The sequence below is a fragment of the Lepidochelys kempii genome, chromosome 22, assembly GCF_965140265.1.
Source record: "Lepidochelys kempii isolate rLepKem1 chromosome 22, rLepKem1.hap2, whole genome shotgun sequence".
In the NCBI taxonomy this organism is placed as follows: domain Eukaryota; kingdom Metazoa; phylum Chordata; order Testudines; family Cheloniidae; genus Lepidochelys; species Lepidochelys kempii.
In genome coordinates, this window is record NC_133277.1 from 7764355 (window position 1) to 7782226 (window position 17872).

The window sequence follows — 17872 nt, forward strand, 5'->3', positions numbered from 1 at the left end:
CCACTTTTGTCCCTCCTCGGGAATGGCAGTCAAGTGCACCCCACACTTGAGGATGTTAGGGGAAGAAAGGGGTCTGGGAACAGGAAGGGAATGTGCTGAGTGCTGGGAGGATTCGGTCAAGGGATGCTTGAGCAGCCTTTTGAGCGTCTCAGTGAGGTGAAGCGAATGGAATGAAAAGGTTAAAGGAAGGAAGAAGACTTTAAATACATTTGAAAAAAAAAAGTTCCTTGATGAAGATGTAAAGGCCTGAGACACAGGGCAGCATGGGCCACAAAGACAGAAAGCAAGTTGCGTCTAAAATGGAACATGGATGCTCAGAGATGGCCACAATACTCACCTTATTATTTGCCCTCCAGTTTACTGACTTGTATTCCTACGAGGGGGACCTCTTTGTGCTAGGTGCTGGATACACATAGTAAGGGACAGTCCCTGCCACCAAAGGCGCACAGTCTACTCCTGATCTTGCAAAGGCTTATTGTAGGCACTGGCAGTTGTCCCATTAAAGGCAAGGGGACTATTCACACTGCATCAAGTGAAGCATGCACTTAAGTCTTCAAAGGGGAAATGGAGGCACAGCAGGGTGAAGTGACATCACACAGCAAGTCACAGCTGGAAAGAGACTCCCCGTGTATTGCGCCATCCACTAGACAACACTACCTCTCAGCAAGCAGCTTTCCTATGCCCTTCCACTGATTGTGGAAGCAGAAGTGGGTTACACAAAATAGTATAGATCAGATTCTGTTTAAAGAGCTAGTCACAGCGCACCGTTATGGACGACATTTGTTTTCTGCCCGGCTTTGAATGAGACAACTTCCTTATCTATAGCCTGCTGCCATCCCCATCCCTAGAGCTGTGACCTCATCAACTTTCCTTAGTTCAGCAAGGTTGATAATTGCGGGAGACTCCTACAGAAACTCCAGGGGGCTGCAGAAAGTGATGTAGGCGGTTCAGTAGGCAGAGGTTTCTGTCTGATCCAATACTGCAGAATGGTATAAGTAGGTGCTGGAGGTGGTAGAGAGGCTAGAGAAGTTGTACTAAAATGTAACAGTATGGGCAAAGTTCAGAGATGAACTAGGGATGAATATATCCAGATGAGACTGGAAGATGGGGTGGCATTAAGGTAAGAAGAATATAACTACCTGAGTTGAATTTTGTCCAGGATAACAGTATTATTAAATAAGATAAATAAACAAACTATGAAATCTTTTCTGGCCAGAAGTGCCTGGGTTTCACATCTCACCCCACAGATGGCAAATCAATCCCATCACCCATGAGCACCATCATTCCAGTACTCAGGTGGAGGAAAAGGCCTCCTGATAAGTCGTCATCATCCCCATGTCCTGCAGCCCTAGAGGATGACTGCAGCGCTCTGACACTAGCCCAGCACAAAGTGGTACAGCTGTTGGTTATTCACCCTAGCAGACAGGTACCTCACTTGTCTATGCCAGCAAGGCCATGCCTGCACATCTGGTGCAGTGAGAAACCTTGCGCCACTGTGCAAGTCCTTCGGGTGCGTTAGATTAACATTCAACCAGGGATATAGCTCCAAGCAGGTTCTGTGGAGTGTAGCCCTGAGTTGGATCTGGTATTAATTATCCAGTGTTCTGCAGAGAGATAAGTACTTAATCCTCGAGCTGTTGACACTGGAAATGGACCAATCTATCCTGGGGTGGATATTATAGAAGGGAAGTTGGCTCCAGCAGCTCTCCCTGCCACATGTGCTGTGCAAATGTTCCCTTACTCATAGGTAATGGGATTTCATAGAGCATATGGGATCTTTCTGTGGCAAAGCTAATCTGCAATAATATATGACCCAAGCGCTTAGTTGTATACAATTTCTCCCCTTTTTTTCAACCTAATATTTTAATTCTTAGTTGGAATTTTTCTTTTCTAGCTCTCTCCTCCTTTTTGCTTTTAATTATCAATCACCATCACATAAAGGCATGTGAGCTGGTGAAAACGGCAGCATTCTTCTCTCTAGTCAAACTGGCCAATATTTGCACAGCAAAAGCTGATGGTTCTTTCCAGTTCCAAACTACTGCACTCTCCTCTATCCAAGGATTTGCCTCCTTCATTCTGGGACACGCTATCAACCCACTCCCCCGTCTCTCCTCAGCCTTTTCTTGTCATCCTCCCTGCTTTATTCTCTTCTTTCTTCATAGTGTGTGGTTTGTAGGGATATTTCCCAGTAAATAAACATTTTAAATCCACAAACAGGTATACATTTTTAGGTAGGGTATTATTATATACAGATTAGAATAAGAACACAGGTCACATGGTAAAATATTTGTCTACTTTCATATATACAGGTTCTTGGGACAGTACTGTTATACACAAGTATGTGTTGCAATATTATCATACACTCGTAAGTCTGCATATAGTTGGCGGTCAGTTTTTGTACCCATGTGAAGACATGGGGATTTGGTGCAGAATTACAATTCTTGGTTAAGTATGCAGCTGCTATTTTTGCTGTATATAAATGAGGGGTTGTTACTTTTCTAGGTATAATAGTTATTATTTATATTATGGTAGAGTCTAGAAGCCCCAACAAAGACTAGGGCCCCGTTGCGCTAGGTACTGTACATACACATAGTGAGAGACAGTCCCTGCCCCCAAAGGCAAATGGTAGGTGTGGAAAGAGGCATAGAGAAGTGAAATGATTTTCCCAAGGTCACAAAACATGGTAGTGGCAGATCTAGGAATAGAACCCGGGTCTCCAGCCTAGCTCTTTGACCACACTACCTCTCTAGTACTAGCCACACCTGCGGTCAATATTTATTTTTGTTTCTTTCACATGACAACTAACTCAGTGACTAAGGCTCCTCCTGAAAAGGAGCATGGGATTTGCTCAGTCTGAGCTGTGCTCTGTTCTAGATCTCGGGTAGGGGCATGTAACTGTGGGACTTTTGCTTCTGAGTCCTAAAGTACTGAAATCTCCTTGCTGCTCTCCAGTTCCTGCAAATGCCCCTTTATTAGCAGGCTGCGATAAGCCCCTAAATTCCTGCCAATAAACAGAGTTTGCTGAACATGTTGTAGCAAGAGGGGGACAGCATGAGTCAAAGCTGCCCTTTTTTTTTTTTTTTTTGCTAAAGAGGTATTTTTTGTGATAGATAAGAGGAGGTAAATTTTCAGCTCAGACTGAACATGGGAAACTACTTTTTCTCATCATCATTTTCCATTTCATTTGCAAACTCGGGCGAGATGGCCTGTGCACAGGCAGAAACACTAAGAGAATACTGATCTTAATAGGATGTGTGTTCCTTAATGACAAAATACAGATTGGGGCCACCAGGGTGAGCCATTACCAGTTTTTCTATTCCTACCTCTGCATCTGACTCACAAAGCGAACACAGGCAAGTCACTTCACATCTCTGCTTTATTTCCTCCACATGTAAAACAGGGACAATAACACTGCTTTACCCCGCAAGGGCATTCTGGAGCACCATTCAGTGAAGTCTGCAAAGTGCTCTGAGAGCCACGGACAAAGGGATAGTACAACGCAAGGACAAAGCAATAGTGCATTACAACCGCAACTCACTGACACCAGCCTCCCACCAAAGTGACAGGTCTCTGGTTACATCCTTCATAATCTGCAAGAGGAACTCACTCCCTATGCCCCATATGATGAATGGCAACGGATATATTCATGAAAAGCTGCCCTCAAGGAACGTCAGAAGTCAGAGTTCCAGGCAGGATATTCGAACCCTCTCGACAGGTGAGAACCCTAGGCTCACCCTCTCTACCACCCAATGCTATATTCCATGGCTTTAAGGATTCCAAATATCACCCCCTTTCTCCCCTTCGACACTGCAGGATCTGATTTATAGGTGAGGGACTAACCCACCTTCCCACCAACCAGACTTTATTTTGTCCTCTCTGGTTTACACTGGGTATGACCTGAGACACCCAAAACATGAGGTTACAGCCATGGAGCAGACCAAAAAAACCAGGGAAGCCACCAGCCAGACCTGCAACAGGGCTCAGTAATATTACATAAGATTCTGGCTGATGGTCTCTTCTCTTAGGGCCTCTCCTAGACTCCTTTCAGGCAAGGCAGGTCAGGGTATGCTGTAAACCAAAATTATGGGACAGAGGAGCAAAATAGAAAGCCAGGGAGTGAGGAGGAAGAAGTGAAATGGGATGCTGAAGGGCAACCTGTGGCTTAAGAATGACAAAGAGAAATTGGAAATGGGAAACCTATTGGGTCCCACCTTCTACTCCACACTTTCTGCCACTGTGGGATGGATTGTCCCCTATGGTATGTTCTCCAATTCTTTGCCCAAATTCAGTGTTAAATGACTCAAACAATGGACTTTCTCCCTTTCCATCTGGGAGGCTATTCCTTCCCCTAAGAGACCATAGCATTGTTAGGAAGTTTTCGCTCATAGGCAGCCTAAAATTTCGGTTTGCTCCATTTCATCCAATTCCTCTTAGCTTTCGGGCACCCTCAGACCATCCTAAATGACCCCCTCCCCTGGTGCTTATACCTTTCACATACTTGTAGGCAGTACACACCCCGAAGAGTAGATACCCACACGGGAGACTGTCTCCCTATGGAAAGAGGAGGGTCTGTGTCTTCAAGGCTACCTGCACTAGTGTTACTCACCCCTCTGGCTAAATGTCCTCTACAGTGAAAATGATGCGCACCCAAATCCAGCACAATGGTTGGGGACTAGTGGGTGGGTGTGACAGGCTAATGCACGTCCCTTTCAGTTCCTGGGTAACTGCGTGTAACCCTTGTAAGAGAGAACAAGCACATTGGGATGTAGTGTAGAATGGACATGATGGCCATGACCTTGCAGGCCTCTCTCATGCCAGCTCTCCCCCATTATCTATTTTAAACTGTAGAGAATCACAGGAGGCAGGGTCCTCTTGGATGAAAAAGTCCAATGCCAGCCAGACTGTGGCTTGTGACCTGGTGAAATGTGGCCCATGTGCTGGAGGAAATGCAAATAGTTTTGTTGATGCTCTTACTCCCTGTTCACCTGCTTTAACATTAATTCAACAGCGGGGCACCATAAGCCCATGATGCCACTTGAAGCCTTTGCTATGCTGTAGAGATTGTCACCCTGGGGCATCGTACAGTGATGGGCAATAGATATATAATACCACCTTGTGCTGCTTCTATAACATACCCTGTCTCTACAGCACTTTGCAAATAATAGATCAACCCTAACAACATCCCTCCCAATTTTGCAGCTAGGGAAACTGAGGCACAACAAGGTTAAAGTGACTTGCTCATGGTCACACAGCAAGCCAGGGCAGAGCTGGGGATGGAACCCTGGGGTCCGGACACCCCCTGCCTGCTTTAACCACCCTCCCACTTATCTACCAATGAGAGCTGTATGATAAACTCCTTTGAGCACCAGTGAGGTGATGGATCTCCAAGAACTTGCTGCAAGAGGCAGTCTATGGTTACAGAAACTAATTTATTTCCCCTTGTGTCTGATATAGGTCAGTTCTTTCCTCCACAGAGTGGCCCGGCCACGAATCAATGGGAGAGATCCTCTGGTGAAGCGGAGATCAGGGATGGTCTCACTTCCAAGAAGCACCCGGCCTTCATGCTAAAGAAGCTGCTGCTCGCCTGTGGTGCGGTGCCTGAATTGTAACCCCAGGACCCTTAACAATCCCCACTTACAAGACAACGTGGGGTGGGGGAGCCATTGCCCCATAATCTTCAATCTTCCCTGCACAGGCAGATGACTTGGGGATGGGTGCGGTGCTCTCCAGTTCTGTTTCACCCCAGATCCCTCTCCTCAGCCTTGGCGGCGAGGGATCTCAGAACAACATTCTCTTGGTGTTGAGATGGTGTGAGGCACCTTCCCCTGCCCCTAAGGCAAGGCAGGAGCTTTCCGCTCGTTACCCATCACTCTGCAGTTCCCACAGATTTGGACGGTTGCTTATGAGGCTGACTTGGGGGCTATGTTCACGTCTCCAGTGTCTCCATCTAGGAGGTTCCACTCCATCATCCAGAGGGAGGTGGATTTCTTCCCCCCATTCTTCATGCTGGGCAGGCAAATCAGAGTGGGCGATGGGCAGGGAAAGGTGCCAGGGAGGATGTGCATGGAGACAGGAAGGACAACACCAAAGGCAGGAACTCTCCCTGGGGATGTCTCCTTGTCTCCATCTCATCTCTCTGGGGAGGAACAAGGGTGGGATGAGGATTTCCGCACTCACAGATATCCACCCTGAACGGGAGAAGGCCAGGCAGGAATCTCAGCACCATGCAGCCTTCACTCAATGAGGAGCTAAGTGGTGAATTTATTTACTAGGAATAAGGGCTGCATTCCTTCTTCTCTTTGCCTTATATGGCATGCGAGTCGATGGGTGTTCAGCTGATGGAACGTCCTGGGGTCATGTCTCTGCACATCAGTGCCAGGGCCTGACGCCCTCGAACCAACCCTGATGTGCCACCGACCATTCTGGGTCAGGACTACTCAGATTCAAGAGATATGCCGGGCATGAAATTACATCCAAGTAGGATTTGTGGCTGGCCTGGCCTCACTTCGCAGCCTGCTTGCCCCTAGAGAGATCAGGCGCTTTCCCACTGGGAGCACCTTGCTCGCCATCACGTGAGCCATGGAATGGACACTTATGTTACAGACAAACATCTCCACCTGCTCACACTGGGCATAGTCAGTCACCCTGCCAACAAGGGGAAGCCTGAAAGAAGCCTCATGTCAGACTGGCTGGGGTAGTTAATTAAGAAACTTCCAGCCCTGTCCAGCAAACACTGAATGCCAGTGACCTGATGCCTGTGAATTCTTTTCTCTGCTGCCCATTCTTCTTTGCTGCTGGCAACAGCAGCCCTGGTTAATGTGGGGAAATGCCTGCTGTCTCGAGGCTGTTAGAGACAGATGAAGTTACAGTTGTTGTTTTGGGATCATCACTGGAGTTGTTAAGTATCAAAAACTCCAGCAGGACGTCGGAGAGGCGGTAAACCAAGTGCCTGAAAGAGACAGAGGAGAAAACACAGGCTCGTCAATGCAAAGAGGCTGGAGTCTGACACATTTGCACTCGCTCAAGCAGGGTGTGCACCTATGTACAAGGCATCCATTAGAGGCCAAATTCACTGCAGAGCCCCAGGCTGGGGTAAGGGGGGGGGGAAATCCCACACATGGGAAGAGGGGGAGGAAATGCTTCAATGGGTGGGTGATCCCCCCCCAAACAGTGGTTGCCTGAGGCTGCTGAGAAGTTGGGAAGGTTAGACTCATTAGTATGGAGAGTGCAGCAGAGGGGCTCAGAGATGCATACTAAATCTATGTTTACATAATGCTCAGTGGCGAGCCATCTGTGTACGCAACACATCCACTGCCTGCTCACGAAAGCCCTGAATAGGACTTCCTGACCGGCTCTGCCCACGGGGACCACTTTGATTTTGATCGAGCTATAAACTATAAAGAGCAGTGTAGCTGTGGCATCACAGGCAGCGGCAACAGAGGTAGGGCTGGGCCATCCAGAGTGTAAACCCGCCTGAAACCGGCGGGTATGTACTCAGCACAGCTCAGCCGTGCCCCCGCTGCTATGACCCATGCTACCGTGGCCACACGGCTGTTTATACTCACGCTAGCTCTGTGAGAGCTAGTGTGAGTGTGTGTATGCAGGCTGGGGAAAATCACACCTGTGATGTAGACGTAGCCTAACTTAAAAGCCTTTCCAAACAATGGGACAACCCCAGATTCGTCTCCTGCCAAGCTATTTGCATCAATGAAATCAGCAGATCACCTGAGATAATTCATAGCATGTTGAGGTTGATATTTTCTGATCGTCACCTCACGTCAAAGCCTCAGGAGATGAACTTTTGCAGTGAGAGCCCTTGGCCTGAAAGAGTCTGTTCATTCCAGTGAGATTCCTCATCATCAGAAACTTTCTAAGTGAGGTTTTTCAAGGGAGTCCATCGCGCAACGCACTACTTGGTTATTGCAGAGCAATGACTCTGGCTTATGGAGGCTAAGAAGGCCCCGTTGTCAAGGCTACCTGTTTATGATGGGTTGATGTAGTGACTCAAGGACCAGGTTCCAGCTCAGTCGACATCTGCTTGTCCCAAGGATTTCCAGAATTAAGTCTGTTAACATCAGAGAGACACTGTCTTTAAAAACCCACATCTAAATTACAACGCAGGGCGCATTGCACTTGTTCAGGAACTCAGTGGATGTTAAAGAGGCTTTTCTATCTGATTAGATGTCCCAGAAAATGATGCCCCTCCTCCCCCGACTTGGAAAAATACCAGGAAAACACACATCTTAAAGCCCAATCTTAATACCAGACATAACATCCAGCTCTAGAACCAAATGTAGAAGAGAGCTTCCGGACCAAAGAGACAACCTCTGGCTAGTTATAATAAACAGCAGATGGAGAAGAATCTTATCATGCTTTACAAATTATCCACAGATGGATTACTTCACCCACTTCTGAAATGCAGCCACCTCTGGGGTGAACCAGACAGCAGCTGTTTTAAGACAGAGGGAAATGTAAAAGAACACCATCTGGCCAGCATATCAGGGGTAATGATTTTAGTCATGTGGAGAAGCGTCCTGATTTTTTTTTAATGATAGCAGAAAGAATTCTGTTTTATACCTCCTTTGAAAGATAGTACCTTCAGCGGAACAGCACCTTCTTGCTGTGCTGGGGCACTGCCTCCCTAGAGAGTGGCTCTGAAGTAGGAGCACCACCTACTGAGTGGCCAGTACTAAAGGTGGGAGATGAGAAGGCCTGTATTTAGAAGTCACCAAATGGCAGGCTCTCTCTCCCTCAGAGTACTGGACTTTGCTGAGATGGCTGTGTGAATTATCTCGAGTAACCCTGGGGCAGCGCGGTGGCTGTTCACTTGGAACTAGTGGGAGCCCTATTGATGGGTCATTTAACTCCTGAGGTGAGGTGAATTTGCCAGGTCTTGGATCTTGCCGTGGCTGACAATGGTGTCAAAACTGCACAGAGTTTAGAGAGCGAGAATTGCTATTTTCCAAAGTGTTTCACACTAAACACACCAAAGGGGGGCAAAGAAGGGACGGCTTCAAGTCCATGCCTCTGGTATCACACATGGGTAAACACAAGCAGGCTCTCTCATGCTTGGAAACCAGATCTCTAGAGGTGACAATGCAATGGGTTCACTTGTGGGGCTCCCCAACCCTCTGCCTTGCACTGGTTTCAGGGATGGCCAATGAGCCTATGACAAACTCCCGTTCATTTGCAGTGCTAACAGCCCATGGTGCTCAGCATCTGCGGCACATTAAGCACTGGTTCCAGGTGTCACTATTGCACCGGCTCTCTCACATGGCGAAGTGGTGGAATGGATTTCAGAACCTGATCCCTAAAGAGCCAAGGCCCGTTAGCCAGATCCCACAGCTAGAGAGCCCTTGGGTGTTTATCGCACGGCAAACTCACCAGGAAGGAGTCCCATCAGGCTCTGCAAGGCCTGCTGTGCCGTCACCTCCTTCTGCTCCTGCGTCCTGACAGGTTTAGGCACCGCTGGTAAGACTCCCCCGGGCCATATGGATTCCTGCAGCAATCGGAGGTACTGGACCCAGCGCTGAGTGCAGGTCAGGTTAGTCACCTGCACTTCCAGCCATCTGCAGGCAGGCATGGGGGGGGGGGAGAGAGAGAGAGAGGTGAAAGATGGCTACAGTGGGAATTAGCTCTTGAGCCTCCCACTTATCCGGGACTCCTGGAGAAGGGTTGATGGGCTTTATAAAATGTTCCTCCCTTCACAGCAACGGCCCACAGGGTATCACAGCCACTTCACAGCCATTCATTAGCTGCTGCTCCTCAGCCACCTGTGAGGCAGCTAGAGATGACTACTCCCAATCTCCAGATGGGAAAATGTAGGCACAGAGCACAAGGGCCAGATTAGTGACCCTCTTGCTTGCACTGTGAAGGAGTTACTCACACAATGTCAAGAGAGCTACTCATGGAACTGGCCACCAATGGGACCGTGGCCTGTGCTGTACAGGTCAGACTAGTCCTTCAAGCCTGTGGATTGCTCTAGCTCTTAATGAATGGCTCGAGGGCAGACTTTGGCACCGATGGGAGTAGAGCCCAGGGCTCCTTGCTCCAAATCGGGTGCCTTATTGCCAAGAGCATCTTTAATGCTTTTGATTTCAGAATCAACCCAGCTCAGAGACCAGCCTGATCCCTACCCTGCCCCACCCCACCCCAAAGCCAAAAACAGGCATTCTTGATGCTTCACTGTAAAGGGAAGACAGCTCCCAGGGGATCCAGAAGCCCCCAAGCAGCAGCATGCCCCTAAGCTGTGGTAGCAGAGGGTAGTATGTTATATTACCAATTTTCCTCCCCTCCCTAATCCCATTGCCAGCACAGCCTGGCGAGGGAATCTGGTCTGGCGTTGAGTGCCTTCCTTGTCCTGTCCCACTGCTAGTAGAGAAAGTCAATACAGGACACCACGTGGTGTTTTCCCATTGCTTGTGCCAAAAGCCAGTCCTCGTTTGGGTTGGGGGAGAGTGAGTAAAGGCTAAGGGGAGATGCTTGGGAATAGAAGGGGCTGAAGGACTGTAAGGAGACAACTGAAGGTCTTTAGTAATGCTAGTTCTTAAGACCAAAGCTATAACCTCCTAGGGCAGGGAGGTGAGACTGTCCTTGTGTTTTGTACTCATCTCCTTTGCCAGCTTTCCCTCCCATCCTTCTCAGTTCTGCTCATCTCCATCACTGGAGGGCAGTGAAATCATTGCAGCTTGCATCCAAAAATCTATGCCATCCATCTATTAAAAGGAAAGTTATGTACCCTCCAAAAAAACTTCACACTGGCTCTCCTGCTGCGACAGGACTATGCCCTTTATATGGTAACAACCTGCAAATCCCGAGGCTACAGCCACAGGAATGTCATTCCGGATAGGAGCCAGGAGGCATGTGCAGCCAGTGCAGGAAAGGTTCGTTGACACCACCCATGCTGGCCAGAAAATGTTACTAAATCTAGTGTGGATCCCCAGACTCCAAAACATTACAGCACTCTCCCAAGTACCAGAAAATGCCTCTGCAGTCAGCCAGCCGTCAGCTTTGGAGCTCCCTCTGCCCCCAAAAATCAGCCATGCAGAGTGGAACCCCATAGGCCTCCTGGGGAAGCATGATCTTAATCCTGATGCCACTCACATCAATGCCAAGACTCCCACTGACTTCAGCAGAACCAGGATTCAGCTCCATAGCACTGAAAAGACTGGTGCAATACCGCCGGCTGTGGGAAACGTGCTCTCTCCTCAGTCTGTGCCAGCAGGGGGCTCGACAGGAAACAGTGGAGTGTTGACAATGGGGAAAGCTTGCAATTTCTCCAGGCCTTCCATTTTCCACCTCCTAGAGTCTGGGATTCAGCCCGAGCCTGGAAGTCTACACAGCAAGGAAACAGCCCAGCAGCCCAAGCCTTGCAAGCTGAGTTGGCTGGCATGGGAAGCCGTGGGTGTCTAGTTGTTGTGTAGACATACCCACAGAGTTCCAGCAGATAGCAGCCCACAAGCAGTGTCGGGAGACCTGTCCCATTTGGCAGCCTGTGCTGGTGCTTGTGTTTGTAATTCCATCATCACTGTACTCCAGTGGCTTGTAGTACGTCCAAGAGCTGGGCCCTGCCAAGACAAACTTTATTTAACCTGCGCTCTGCCAGACTGTCTGCATTCTTCTCAGCCTGGGCATGCTGGCCAAGGGCTTCTTTCCCGGCTTCCAAATGCAAGTGGACAGAACAAGAGTGGCACTAAGAATAGAAACACCCAAAGGTAAGTGAGGGAGAAATCTCTGGGTAGTACCAATGGTTGTCAAGGGGCAGAGCTACAGTGATATCATTCCTCATGTGCCCCTGCCTTACATCCTAAGGAATACATCTCCCTAACAACAGGCTTCCAGGATCCACATAGAAGTTGTACGCGTGCGCACCTGTTAAAAACTATGAATAAAAGTAAAGAAGACAGGAAAATAAAACCAGTCTTGGTTCCACAGAGCTGTAAGGTCTTTGTAATCCCTCTCAAAACAGCCCTGTTCCTGGCACTCCTCTGGGGGAGCTGGATGGTTATCCCAGAGACTTGGGACAGCTAGGGAAAAGGTACCATCAGCAGAGCTTCTGTGGGTATTGCCACAGTGCCCCATGGTTCCAACCAGGATCAGAGCCTTCTTATGCTATCCGAGCATGCCCTTGGGATCAATAGGCTAGTTTGCACCAGCCTTAGACAGCAAGGTAACAAGAGTCCTATCTAGGGCAACAGTCACGTTTGAAAGTGCGTTGGCTTAAACCCAACTTTGCCCCCAGCATCAGCACACTTTAAAATCTTGCTAGTCATGCTTAGTTGGTCATGGTACACTCTAGGGTCAACCACAACTAACACACATGGTTTTCAAGGTGTGGAACTGCGCCTACTTTAGGGGCAATGTCATGCTTAAAATCAAGTTAATTAACAGATTTCCAAGTATGACAGATGGTGTCTGAGAGGGTCACAGAACTTCGGGGATGTAGGGTTAAAGCTCAGCAATCAGGCCAAGGACCTTTCCAGGGATGTTAGATCAAATGCTTCACTGGATTAATCTCCACTGTGTTCAACAACCTTTATGTGCTTCCTTCCTACAAAGAGCAAACATGTTTCCTGGCGGGAACATCACCAAAAGAGCAATTTTAAAGCAAATGTTGCAGAAAGTTAATTTTGATTGTGGAATCATCAGTATCAGCAGTGTAAGCCTCACTCTGAAGACTTACTCTCATCCAGTTAGGGGACAGGACGTGCAAATGGTTACAGGCCATAGCGCTCTTGTGATTATAAAGCCCAGGATGGGGAGGGGGTTATTTATTACACTCTATGATTTTGTATTTTCAGTCTAGCTCTGTGCTTCCCAAATTGGGGACTGAGTGCAGGAACAGAGGAGAAGGCTGATCCAGACTCGCTCCCCATGTGCTCCTGCTGAGGTGGGCAAAGCAGCAGATAGCTCTTCAAAAGGTGCCCAAGTTTTCTCCCTCTCCCTGCTCCTGCCCCTAATGCAGCCAGTTTCAGGAACAGCTCCTGTGGGCAGGGATGCAGGCTGCTGTCCCAGCTGTGCTTAGCTGCAAGAGCACAGATGTCCTGGCTCCTTTCGATCACCAGTGGGCTCCACTTTTTCCAAACAGTCTGTCAGCTCTGGTGGGCTGGGGGACCAGAGAGATGGAGAATCTCCACAGAGAGAGAACTGAAAAGAATCAAGATTAGGCAGCGAGGTGAGGGAAAGAAAAGAAAGGAGACACAAAAGTTGAGGAGGGAAAGGAAGTGCAGGGATAGTTGTGGCGCAGCCGATGGGGGCTCCCCTCCACCACCCCATTAAAGGGCGGACCCACCAAGAAAAGGCTAGGAAGGTCGGGATTGCTCGACAAAATCGGACCCGGGTTCCATCTAACCCAGCACATTCCGTCCCTGAGAGCCGCTGCCCTGGGAGCAGCGGGCACAGTCCCCTCATGGATCGGTGACTGGTTAAAAGACAGGAAACAAAGGGTAGGAATAAACGGTCTGTTTTCAGAATGGAGAGCACTAAATAGTGGTGTCCCCCAGGGGGTCTGTACTGGGCCAGGTCCTAGTCAACGTAGTCATACATGATCTGGGAAAAAGGGGTAAACAGTGAGGTGGCCAAATTTGCAGATGATACAAAACTACTTTAGCAAAGCTTTGGACACGGTCTCCCATGGTGTTCTTGCCAGCAAGTTAAAAGAAGTATGGGCTGGATGAATGGACTATAAGGTGGATAGAAATCTGGCTAGATCGTCAGGCTCAACGGGTAGTGATCAATGGCTCGATGTCTAGTTGGCAACCAGTATCAGGTGGAGTGCCCCAGGGGTCGGTCCTGGACCGGTTTTGTTCAACGTCTTTATTAACGATCTGGATGATGGGATGAATTGCACCCTCAGCAAGTTTACAAATGATACTAAGCTGGGGGGAGAAGTAGATAAGCTGGAGAGTACGGATAGGGTTCAGAGTGACCTAGACAAACTGGAGGATTGGACCAAAAGAAATCTGATGAGGTTCAACAAGGACAAGTGCAGAGTCCTGCACTTAGGAAGGAAGAATCCCATGCACCGCTACAGGCTGGGACCAACTGGCTAAGAGCAGTTCTGCAGAAAAGAACCTGGGGATTACAGTGGATGAGAAGCTGGATATAAGTCAGCAGTGTGCCGTTGTTGCCAAGAAGGCCAATGGTATATTGGGCTGTATTAGTAGGAGCATTCCCAGCAGATTGAGGGAAGAGATTATTCCCCTCTATTCGGCACTGGTGAGGCCACACCTGGAGTATTGTGTCCAGTTTTGGTCCCCCCACTACAGAAGGGATGTGGACAAATTGGAGAGAGTCCAGCGGAGGGCAACGAAAATGATTAGGGGGCTGGGGCATGACTTACAAGAAGAGGCTGAGGGAACTGGGGTTATTTAGTCTGCAGAAGAGAAGAGTGAGGCGGGATTTGATAGCAGCCTTCAACTACTTGAAGAGGGGTTCAAAAGAAGATGGAGCGCAGCTGTTCTCAGTGGTGGCAGATGACAGAACAAGAAGCAATGGTCTCAAGTTGCAGTGCAGGAGGTCTAGGTTGGATATTAGGAAACACTATTTCACTAGGAGGGTGGTGAAGCACTGGAATGGGTTACCTAGAGAGATGGTGGAATCTCCATCCTTAGAGGTTTTTAAGGCCTGGCTTGACAAAGCCCTGACTGGGATGATTTAGTTGTTGTTGGTCCTGCTTTGAGCAGGGGGTTGGACTACATGACCTCCTGAGGTCTCTTCCAACCATAATATTTTAGGATCCTATGATTCTACTCAAGATAGTTAAGTCCCAAGCAGACAGTGAGGAGCTACAAAAGGATCTCACAAAACTAGGTGACTGAGTGACAAAATGGCAGATAAAATTCAACATTGATAAGTGCAAAGTAATGCACATTGGAAAACATAATCCCAACTATACATAGAAAATGATGGGGTCTAAATGAGCTGTTACAACTCAAGAAAGAGATCTTGGAGTCATTGTGGAGATTTCTCTGAAAACATCCACTCAATGTGCAGCGGCAATCAAAAAAGAAAACAGAATGTTGGGAATCATTAAGAACGGGATAAATAATAAGACAGAAAATATCATATTGCCTCTATATAAATCCATGGTATGCCCACACCTTGAATACTGCGTGCAGATCTGGGTGGCTCATCTCAAAAAAGATATATTGGAATTGGAAAAGGTACAAAAAAGGGCAACAAAAATTATTAGGGGTATGGAACAGCTTGCATAAGAGAGATTAAAAATACAGACTTTTCAGCTTGGAAAAGAGACGACTAAGGGGGGATATGGTAGAGGTCTATAAAATCATGACTGCTGTGGAGAAAGTAAATAAGGAAGTGTTGTTCACTGCTTCTCATAATACAAGAACTAAGGGTCACCAAATAATAATAAACAAAAGGAAGTATTTCTTCACACAATGCACAGTCAGCCTGTGGAACTCATTGCCAGAGGAGGTTGTGAAGGCCAAGACTATAACAGGGTTCAAAAAATAACTAGATAAGTTTATGGAGGATAGGTCTATCAATGGCTATTAGCCAAGATGGGCAGGGATGGTGTCCCTAGCCTCTGTTTGCCAGAAGCTGGGAATAGGTGACAGGAGATGGATCACTTGATGATGACCTGTTCTGTTCATTCCCTCTGGGGCACCTGGCATTGGCCACTGTTGGAAGACAGGATACTGGGCTAGATGGACCTTTGGTCTGAGCCAGTATGGCCATTCTTATGGACAGATAGGAGCAATATGTTAGATCATTAAAGGTTCATGAGTAAAAATACCTCTGCTTTAGCGATTTTATTTGCTGTGTGAGGCAGGCTGGATCAATTAATGGAAAACCCCAGATGACTCAAACCCAAGTGCTCTGACATCGCCATCAAGCAGACCTATTGCGCTAAAATCCAGTCCTCAGAGATACACCAATGCAACACGATTATTAAGGGTTAATATTTCTCATGCATGAACTTAAATGTGTAAAGCTGCCAATCTGGCACCTTTCACCAGCGCTAAATTCACAAATAATTTTTTGTGCTATTAAAGCACTAATATTTTGAGGTAGACACCCAGACGAGACACACACAGAGGAAATCAGGTAGAAATAAACCCGCTGACAAACACAAATAGAACTGGCTTTATTTTGGATGGCTGATAAGTTGCTATTTCCACTCTGGTATTTTACACAGAAATAGGGCCCCAAAAGAAATTAAAACAAACCCATCACTGAACCATCTCCTTGTGTTGCAGAGGAGACCTGAAATAGACAGCAAGTCACCCCTGAGCCTCAGACACCAAAAAGCTCTGAAAATGCCCAGTGTCAAGAGACAGAACACATAGGCAATGGGTCCTGGCCTCTTGTCTGGAGGCACATAACTTGCCCATGCTGTAAGGATCCTCTGTTTGAAATAGCTGCCGATGGAGGAATGAACTGGCTGCTAAAAAAGAGCTGGTTTAATACCAGGGCTTAGGATGGAACTCCAAGGTCAACTGAAGGGGCCCCATCAAAACAGGATAAACATGAAAGCCCCGTAGTTGGGGAACATGGGTTTGGGGATGAGCATATACAGTGGCCCTATTCCCCAGAAAAAGGCAATGGGTGCTGCTGAGATGGGAAGGTCTTGTGGTAAAGGCACCACCCTGGGAGTCAGCAGAAGGGGGTAAGTAGCTGTGTGTGGACTGAAATCTTGTTTGACTCCTGAATGCAAGATGGGCTGCTGTGCCTCGGAGGGAGTGTGGCTGACCACCTGCTGGATTCCTTGCCAATGGAAAAGGCTGAGTACAGTGAATCAGTCAAGCTTCCCTGCAGGTTCGAAGGGGAGTCAGGCAGACTTTGTCTACACACAGGAGTTGTACCAGTTTAACTTAAACCTGTTTTTAGACCAATTTAGCTAAAGCACTGCAAACCCTTGTGTGGACACACTTATTTTAATTTACAAGTGGCTTATTACAGTTTGGCTTAAACCTGTTCCTAATGAATGTAAACTAAACTGAAGTAAGCCTGGTTTAAACTGAACTACGAGTGCCCATGCAGGTTTCTGCACCAAGTTAGCTAAATCAGTTCAATATCCCCTTAAGTTAAACCAGTGAAGCCCCGCACCTAAACAAGCCCTGAGGCCACAGTCTCCAGCAGGATTCAAACCCATGTTTGCAAGAGGTGAAATGAGTGTACTAATCCCAGAGCAGCACCTTGCCCCCTCCTCCTGAGATCAATGACTGAACAGCTGCTCAGGAACAGAGACTTGAATTCCTTGAGGCCAATTAATGCACCTCCCAGGCAACAGGAAGGTAAAAAGCAAGGCACACAAGACCAAGGTAGTACAATATACCAAAGAGAATGGTGACACATGGAGACTCACAAGGAGAGATGCAAATATATCCATGCCTCCTATCAAAAGGTTCTGAGAATGTTGTAGAAACAGAAACAGCTCAACTGCAGGGCCAGGATGGAATCCCTCTGTCCCATGTACAGCATCGCCACAAAATCCCTTAGGTGTTCAACATTAACACTCGACAACAGCTTGAGATAGGAAGTGAGGGAATACTGCCTCCATCTGAAACTCCAGAGGGAACCGAGAGTGCATTGTTACTCCAAACTCAGCAACACAAACGTATTGCCAGGGTTATTTTGAGTAGGTATCCCAATTCTTTAAAAAAAAATTCCTTGAAGTCTTCAGTCGACCACGAGTGAGCAACACCTCAAGAAATTATGTTAAACAGAAATTAAAAAGTACAGCACCAAAAGTAAACTCCCTGCAAGTTGCATGGAAACTTTTAAAAGACACCATAATAGAGGCTCAATTTAAATGTATACCCCAAATTAAAAAATATAGTAAGAGAACCAAAAAAGAGCCACCACGGCTAAACAACAAAGTAAAAGAAGCAGAGAGAGGCAAAAA

At 47.6% G+C, this 17872-nt stretch overlaps 1 protein-coding gene across 4 annotated transcripts in view; it reads right to left on the reverse strand.

Moving 5' to 3' along the window:
* Positions 1-2220: 2220 nt before the first annotated feature.
* The window catches only part of SNX19 (sorting nexin 19), a 53176-nt gene continuing 37524 nt past the window's right edge, over positions 2221-17872 (reverse strand). For 3 of the 4 annotated variants that reach the window (XM_073320768.1, XM_073320771.1, XM_073320770.1), the window contains 3 exons: positions 9385-9569; positions 7978-8065; positions 2221-6949 (listed from right to left, as the gene is read on the reverse strand). In XM_073320768.1, coding sequence (XP_073176869.1) covers positions 6814-6949; positions 7978-8065; positions 9385-9569 — 409 coding nt within the window. In that variant the 3' untranslated portion in view covers positions 2221-6813. Of the gene's footprint in view, positions 6950-7977; positions 8066-9384; positions 9570-11103; positions 11568-17872 lie in introns of those variants that run through there. The other variant, XR_012155902.1, reaches the window with a different exon arrangement.